We start from the raw sequence: 8,979 nt of genomic DNA, 5'->3' as shown, positions 1-8,979 counted from the left end.
CCTCTTTTAATAAAACGTTTAATGATTTTAGTAAAAACAGCAGAAAAATTATCATGACCCAAAATCTTACGAAGTTTGTAAATCACATAAAAATCGCCATAAAAACCAGGCTGGCTATTCCCTTATTCAAGGTCAAATTATCTAATTTTGCTTAGAAAGTCTGTTTATTTGTATCTATGTCAACATTTCTAATTGCAATGTTCTTTCTCTGATATGTTTGCATTAAGAAATAAAAAAAAAACGTTTAGTCTGATTTTACATTATCTCACTGTGTTCGTTGTAAACCTTTTTTGTATCTTTTTGCAGAATATTGAATTTCCAAGTTTAAGGTATTTTTTATTATATGTTTAAAGTATCTGAAAGTTTAAAGCTGTGAAGGAAGTTATCATGTTTTTCATCTTCAACTTCACAGCTGTAGTACACCATTTTTGTTTCCTCAGACCAACATACAGTATATGGTCTATTCAGACCCTGCAACACAATTTTCCCTGTTGAGCAGTCTCCTGATATTTCTTCTATAACATTTCTCTTCCTGTCACACACAAAGACAGTGCCATCACCTGACAGTGATATGCCTCTTGTCTCACCCATATCACCATAGCTTTCAAGCACATCACCCTGCCAGTTTAATCTTGTTAATGATTGCATCAAACGGTCAGACACATAGATAGAACATCTATTACTTGTAACAAAACATGGATTTTGGAAAATATTTTTGCCATCAATTGTTACCAGTATAGTGCCATTCATATCAAGGATCTGGAGTTTTGTAGGACAAAGGTATGTCACAACAAGTTTATCTTGGTTACAGCTTATTCCATAACAGTGTCCATTCACCTTCATAGTGTGCTTCCTTTTAAGTTTGTTTGATGAGATTGATATAAACTGTATTGCTTGTTTATAAGGAAAGGTGACAGCAAGCTCAGTACTGGTAATTGCGGTGATACTCCACGGAGCATCATCTTTTTCATAACTTAGTTGTAGTTGATCAGACACGGATTGACTGCCTCCATCCACCATCTTTACAGCATTGTTATAGTGGTCAGTGATGACAAGAAGGTCAGGAGTTAGCAAAGTCATTCCTGTAATCCAGCATGTTGTTTTATCTTTTGATGTCTTCACACTGATTTTCCCCTGATGTAAAAATTGTCTGCACTTTAATTGTACTGATTGGGATTTTATATTGATAGTTCTTTGGGTATCTATAGACTTCTCTGTTTTAAGGAGATCTGCTGTTGCCTGTACTGCTTTAAATTTGATTTCTTTGATAGCACATGATGAAAGCTGCAGTGTTTTTCTCTCCACGTCTCTCAATGTTTTCTCTGCAAGTTTAAGTTCCATGAAGAGTTTATCAGCTTGTTTTGATGTGTTGAGTTGTTTGATAGTGTCTGCTGATGTCTTCAGAGATTTGATTATATCTTCACATGCTGTTTCTACTGCCTTCATGTGATTGCTATTTTCTTGTTCTATGACTTTAGCTGCATCTTTAGTTTGCTTCTCCAGTTCATCTAATTTTTGGTTGAATTCTTGCCGAAATTTGTAAATGTCTGCTAATGCATCTTTCAGAGAGGTGTTGGATTTGTTTGTCATCTTTTTGAAATCTTCTACAATCTGTTGATACTGGTCAGAAGTAGAATCTACCGCTTTCAAGATAACTTGATATTCTTTACTGCCTATTATATCATCAGATATATCAGGTATATAATCAACTTTGCAGGATGTAGCTTGGTGTTCAAGGGTAACACAAACACTGCAGAGTAATTCCTCATGATCATTGCAGTAGAACTTGATCATTTCTTTCTGATGTTTGCAACAAGATGATGTAATTTGTCCTGATGCTTTCTTTCCTGAGACAGCCATTTTTTTCTATCTAAAATATATACAATCATAAGGAGTTTTGTGAATACATAAATAGTTTAAAACATAGATACATTTGTATATATAATAACTTCCTTACTGACTTTTTCTTGACAAATATAAAGAATAATCAGAATAATCTTACATTTTTATCTGTTAAGTTTGTTTTCTAGAACGATAGATTTGTTTGAGGTGTAGTGTAAGTGTGCAGTTATTATTAAAGCGGTTGCTACTCGCATGAACTCTCTTTACAATTATGTAAATGTCAAATCGTTTTGCTAGCGATGGGCACTCTCTCTGTAGTGCTTATTATTTTAGAAGCGAATACAGTTGTTTGTTGATTTGTTGAAGTTGGTTGAAATTAATTGCGCTGATCTTAATTGATCAGGGTTCATTGGTTGTACTAAGTTGTTTTTGTTGTTTACTTATATTTGGTTGTCGACTTATAATTATTTGGTTGATTTTGTCTTGTCAAGAATCTCATAGTTGATGCTTTGGTTTTAAAGATATCTGTAAATATTGTTTTTTTAGGTGTAAGTTGCTTTCTGATGCTGATTAGAAGTTCATACTTTTGGTTAAATGTTTGCTGTTGAAACTGTATCTTAAGTTGTAAAATAATTCATTTTGTGTTCTTTATTTTGTGTCGATTTTATTGTTTTGTTTAATCATAAGTTGTTTAGAGCTTGGGCTCGTAAGGTGTTTAATATTGTTTCGTAGTATAAAAACGTATACATGAAAACATATTTTGTACAAGTGGTTAATGAATGGAGTGTGTTTGTTTTGGTGTATATAATGTTCAGAATTCTGTAATTGTTTTGAGTGTAAATTATGATCAGAGTTTGTTGTATTAATGTATATATGGATTTGAAATAAAAAAATATCTAAACAAATACTGTTAACTAAACAATTACTTGCTAGTTATCCAAATGAGAATGTTTCAATTATAAGTCAGGCGATGCTGCTGTGCCTCCATATCTTTGAAAATGGTTCATTATTTAATCCTTCCTGAGATTAAATAACATCAATTAAAGCAAGTCATTCTCCTTACAATATTAGATATAAGATATAAAGGATATTTAGTAAGTGTTTGTTTAATACTTGTATTTATTGAACGAGTTGAATAAAATTTTATTATGAGAATCTATGGCGATCGCAATATTATTTTATTCAATGAGTTCAATGAATTCAGTGATGAAATTTCACGAATTTAATATTCTTTCTATCACATACCAAAAGAAAGACCGTTTAAAGTGAAAACAACCATTTTTCATTGACGCGCCTATGGTATCAGACTAACATTTAACGAGTCTTAACGCTTTGTTTGTATAACGCAAATATATGCACGACCGTGCAGTTCCATTTTTACGTAGTCGCAAAAGCAGGACGGGTATGTGATAAAATGGAACAGTCAACCTAAAGTTTTTGTCAAGTCTTTGTTTGGCATGTGCAGACATTTATTGTAGCCTTTTGTACGTACATAAAGCACTTAAAAATATGCCATGCGTTTGAAATCTATTAATATAGTTTTTTAATGACCTTAATTATTTTAAGACTATAAACCTTAACATGATGTAACCAAAAGTGATTTTGTCAGTATAAATCCCGGCCAGCCTTCACTTCCGTGCACTCTGAACAGGCTCCATATTGTTGGTAGCTCAATTTTATTTTGATACTGACATGCCTTTATTTTGAAATTACAGGATAAAATGATAACACAAATCTCTTAAGGATTAAACGAAGAAAAAAATGAACCTTTTTTTTTTTAAAAAAAATTTCATTGGATTGAATGTTCATAAAATATTTCTCTTATCGTCAAAACATTTTTGTTTTTAAAGAAGAGTCACAAAATTTAAAGTGGAAACTAAAAACTTAAATCGTCATGTTTTTCAAACAGTTATTCATGTATAGTTTTTATACTTAGATATCTACATAAAATATACTTTACCTTTAGTAATCCTCAATTTTTTTTTTCACAGGCAGTATTTTTTTTTCTAATGAAATTATTTCGTAACTGAATTTATAAAATTTCAAACCGATATTTACTTCCTTTTCTTGCAACATTGATTTTATTATTTAACCTGAAAGGTGATATGTATATAAATCAGATCATGTTACCCGCGCTATTTGTCTAGCGGGGAATATTTGGGCGACTGTTTAGATATGTTTTTAATGAGATTGGTTGATGCTATTAAGTGTCTAGACTGTTTTGAGAATGTTTTCATAGCTTTTTCCCAGTTGAATTATTTAAATATTGCTATTTTTACCTCAGCAACAAATTTGAGTGGGGGGCTCTATAGAAATTTCTTTCTTGGGTGTTTTTTTCTTAAATTAAGAAATTTTAATGTTAATATTAAGGGCCCTAAGTGTGCTCAGTTCGCAAAGTTTTATTACTCTTTATTACTTTGTGAGAAAGTTATTCACTTTTTATAAACACCAAAAAACTGATGCATCATGTAAAGCACCTGCTCATCTGTCCGTCAGCAATCTCGTGCCCATCCTGTCTCTTTTCAACAGATCGAATGGAATAGAAACTGTACATATTATAGGTTTGAGCTTCCTCCGGTCAACATCAAACTTACGTATTTGTATTTCAAGTTTGTGTCAAAATTATATCTTTTTTTAACTGATAAAAATAAAGAAATAAAAAAAAACTGGGCAGAGATGTTAATGATGATAAGACAATGTGCAAAACCTGAACCTTTACAGATAGAAAATGGCCCCGCCCCGGGGCTTACTTATTTTAGTTATATTGTGTGAAACCACAATGCCAAAAGATTAGAATATGTTGCATGTAGCATTTTCTTGACCTAAAAATTACATTAATCATTACCCAAAAATGGCTACATAATTTATTTAGACTTATATTGTAAACATATCTAAGAAAAGTCTCCTCCTAAGCTACATTTTTCAAGATATTTTCATTTAGCATCACTTTTATAGGATCACCTAGTTTATCTATACTTATAAAGTAAAACACATCTATGTGTGTCAAATTACACTACAATTGCAGTGCTCTTGTTATCATTACAAAGGGTATTGAGTACAGGAAGTAAGTGTCAATTTTTGCTGACAAGTTGATTGTGACAGTAATTTGGAAGCTTGTATAAAAATTTAACAGCCCTGGCATTGGTTAATTTTTAATTCAGATCACTCAATATTTAAGCAATGTACATGTTCATGTACTGAGCCCAATATTACTACTAAATTATGTCTCACACAAATGACTGGTATTTATATCTGGCTATAAATCCGGGTGTTGATCACCTTCTATACCATCTTCAATTTTCTACAAATCTTTCAGATGAGTCTGTAATCCAAGCTCCCATGTATTTCTACTTTACATGTATGTATGTATATTAAGGAATAAGTGGTCCTAGAATGGAAAATCTCAGACCTTAAACCTCCAAAATAGTAAAATGATAAACATTCTCATTGTGTGAGAAGCTAAAATGGGTTTGCATTGTCATGTTTAAATTAGCATCAAAATCTAGTGTAAAATATGTAAAATATGCAGGAAGTTAGAAAGCTTGATATTATGTTATTCATGGTTGTGAGCGTCATGAAATCACGTTCCAAATGATTCATAGTCACAAACCTTAACAACTTGGCCATCAGAAACCTCAACCACTTTGCCATCAGAAACCTCAACCACTTGACCATCAGAAACCTCAACCACTTTGCCATCAGAAACCTCAACCACTTGGCCATCAGAAACCTCAACCACTTGACCATCAGAAACCTCAACTACTTGGCTATCAGAAACCTCAACCACTTGGCCATCAGAAACCTCAACCACTTTGCCATCAGAAACCTCAACCACTTGGCCATCAGAAACCTCAACCACTTGGCCATCAAGAAACCTCAACCACTTTGCCATCAGAAACCTCAACCACTTGGCCATCACAAACCTCAACCACTTGGCCATCAGAAACCTCAACCACTTGGCCATCAGAAACCTCAACCACTTGGCCATCAGAAACCTCAACCACTTGGCCATCAGAAACCTCAACCACTTGGCCATCAGAAACCTCAACCATATGGCCGTCAGGAACTTCAACCTTTTGGCCATCAGAAATCACAACCGCTTGGCTATCATTAGAAACCTCTACTTGGCCATCGAAAACATTAACTACTTGGCCATCAGAAATCTAAATTACTTGGCCATCAGAAACCTCAACTACTTGGCAATCAAAAACTGCAACCTTTTGGCCTTCAGAAACCTCTACTACTTGGCCATCAGAAACCTCAACCACATGCCATCAGAAACCTCAACCACTTGGCCATCAGAAACCTCAACCACTTGGCCATCAGAAACCTAAATTACTTGGCCATCAGAAACCTCAACTACTTGGCAATCAAAAACTGCAACCTTTTGGCCTTCAGAAACCTCTACTACATGGCCATCAGAAATCTCAACCACTTGGCCATCAGAAACCTCAACCACTTGGCCATCAGAAACCTCAACCACTTGGCCATCAGAAACCTCAATTACTTGGCCATCATAAACCTTAACCACTTGATCATCAGAAACCTCAACCACTTGGCCATCAGAAATCTCAACCACTTGGCCATCAGAAACCTCAACCACTTGGCCATCAGAAACCTCAACTACTTGGTCATTAAAAACCTCAACCACTTGGCCATCAGAAACCTCAACCACTTGGCCATCAGAAGAAACCTCAACCACTTGGCCATCAGAAACCTCAACTACTTGGTCATTAAAAACCTCAACCACTCGGCCATCAGAAACTCAACCACTTGATCATCAGAAACCTCAACCACTTGGCCATCAGAAACCTTAACCACTTGGCCATCAGAAATCTCAACCACTTGGCCATCAGAAACCTCAACCACTTGGCCATCAGAAACCTCAACCACTTGACCATCAGAAATCTCAACCACTTGGCCATCAGAAACCTCAACCACTTGGCCATCAGAAACCTCAAACTACTTGGTCATTAAAAGCCTCAACCACTCGGCCATCAGAAACCGCAACCACTTGATCATCAGAAACCGCAACCACTTGATCATCAGAAACCTCAACCACTTGGCCATCAGAAACCTCAACCACTTGGCCATCAGAAACCTCAACCACTCGGCCATCAGAAACCTCAACCACTTGGCCATCAGAAACCGCAACCACTTGGCCATCAGAAACCTCAACCACTCGGCCATCAGAAACCTCAACCACTTGGCCATCAGAAACCGCAACCACTTGGCCATCAGAAAACCTCAACCACTTGGCCATCAGAAACCTCAACCACTCGGCCATCAGAAACCTCAACCACTTGGCCATCAGAAACTTCAACTACTTAGCCATCAGAAACCTCAACTACTTGGCCATCAGAAACCTCAACCACTTGGCCATCAGAAATCTCAACCACTTGGCCATCAGAAACCTCAACCACTTGGCCATCAGAAACCTCAACCACTTGGCCATCAGAAACCTCAACCACTTGGCCATCAGAAACCTCAACCACTTGGCCATCAGAAACCTCAACCACTTGGCCATCAGAAACCTCAACTACTTGGTCATTAAAAACCTCAACCACTCGGCCATCAGAAACCTCAACCACTTGATCATCAGAAACCTCAACCACTTGGCCATCAGAAACCTCAACCACTTGGCCATCAGAAACCTCAACCACTTGGCCATCAGAAACCTCAACCACTTGGCCATCAGAAACCTCAACTACTTGGCCATCAGAAACCTCAACCACTTGGCCATCAGAAACCTCAACCACTTGGCCATCAGAAACCTCAACCACATGGCTATCAGAAGTCTCCACCTTTTGGTCATCAGAAACCTCAACCACTCGGCCATCACAAACCTCAACGACTTGGTCATCACAAACCTCCACCAATTGGCCATGGAGGTTCCTGTTTCTAAATATGTTTTTTTCTCTCGTACAGTGAGGTCAGAAAAATATCAGGGATAAGAACTTTAGATCCTCAGAATACCTTTCCACAGCTGATAAATCTTATCCCTTGTAACTGAAAAATCTTGTACCAGGACATTTTTATTTCAATAATAACAAAGTTAACTTGTTGCAGACAAAACTGAACCATAAAAAAGACATTGATAGTTTGAAATATTTTTTTATTTTTCTGTATTATATATGATGACATTGGTCAAAAACTATCTAAAATCCAATATGGCATAACAACTAATAAACAATATGGCAGTCTTAAAAAATGTACAATATATATATAATACATTAATTATATAATTACATTATATCTACAAAAAAGATTGAAGTCTCTGAAAATATACAACAATTACAGCTGTTTATGTTACATAATATAACAAAATACGAACACATCTTTACCGAGAATTTAGTGCAAACTCTTTAGTACCTTCTCGATGAAAATTACACAAAATTGGAACTGCACCAAACACATACACAGGCATATGAAATTACACACATGGTGTTAAATGATGAGATTGTGTGGCATGACTAACAATGTGTGTTGCTAAAAAAGTTTCCAATAATTATGTTTAAGAACAATTTATCAATGGATATAGCGGTAAAAGCATTTGATGAGTTTCCATCATTTATGACCACAAGTTAATCTTCATATTTGTTAAATGTCAATTTAATGTTTCAAGGGTATTTTAAGGTAAATTAATGATAATAATTACGGTCAAACTAAGGTTAAATATTCCAGGCTGATGTTGCATCAAGGTCAATTTAATTGTGGAAGGTCAATAAATGATAATAGAGTCAAGTTGAGGTTGACTTATAGTCAAACCTTTATATTCGCCTCTGACTCAACTATTCAAGTAAACAATGGTAGAAAAATAAAAGTTCCAAATATGAGTAAAAAGGATAAAATTTTAAAGATCTAAAGATCCTAAAAGATTCAAAAACATTTGTTCAGTTCTGGAATTTAGGTAAAAACAAGTTTAACAAACTCCATAAATTATACACAAACAATATATACACATTTAAATATGAGGAATACTGATTATCAATTAGATTGGAAAAAAATATATATAAGAAATTATACCCAAATAATATTTTGTTTCATTCAGATTTCTTAATCATTATTTTACTCTTCAGCCTGTTGTGTTTTTGTTTTTGTTATTTTCATGGATTTATTCAAGTTATTTTCTCTACA

The 8,979-nt window shown here is 34.9% G+C and overlaps 1 protein-coding gene across 1 annotated transcript; it reads right to left on the bottom strand.

Annotated features, from left to right (window-relative positions):
* LOC132734162 (uncharacterized) lies at positions 1-3,902 on the bottom strand. The gene is made up of 2 exons (XM_060720876.1): positions 3,803-3,902; positions 1-1,870 (listed from the first exon to the last, which is right to left on the bottom strand). Exon 2 carries the CDS (start codon positions 1,858-1,860, stop codon positions 340-342), a length of 1,521 nt encoding a protein of 506 aa, XP_060576859.1. The 5' UTR covers positions 1,861-1,870; positions 3,803-3,902; the 3' UTR covers positions 1-339.
* Positions 3,903-8,979: the final 5,077 nt, after the last annotated feature.

The sequence above is a fragment of the Ruditapes philippinarum genome, unplaced genomic scaffold (assembly GCF_026571515.1).
Source record: "Ruditapes philippinarum isolate M1 unplaced genomic scaffold, ASM2657151v2 ctg2475_1_1_1_1, whole genome shotgun sequence".
In the NCBI taxonomy this organism is placed as follows: Eukaryota; Metazoa; Mollusca; class Bivalvia; order Venerida; family Veneridae; genus Ruditapes; species Ruditapes philippinarum.
Note: the sequence above shows the minus strand (reverse complement) of the source record. Positions and strands in the feature narration are given on the sequence as shown.

Coding starts and splice junctions, on each gene's coding strand:
- LOC132734162 (XM_060720876.1), bottom strand. CDS start 1,860: ATGGCTGTCTCAGGAAAGAAAGCATCAGGACAAATTACATCATCTTGT.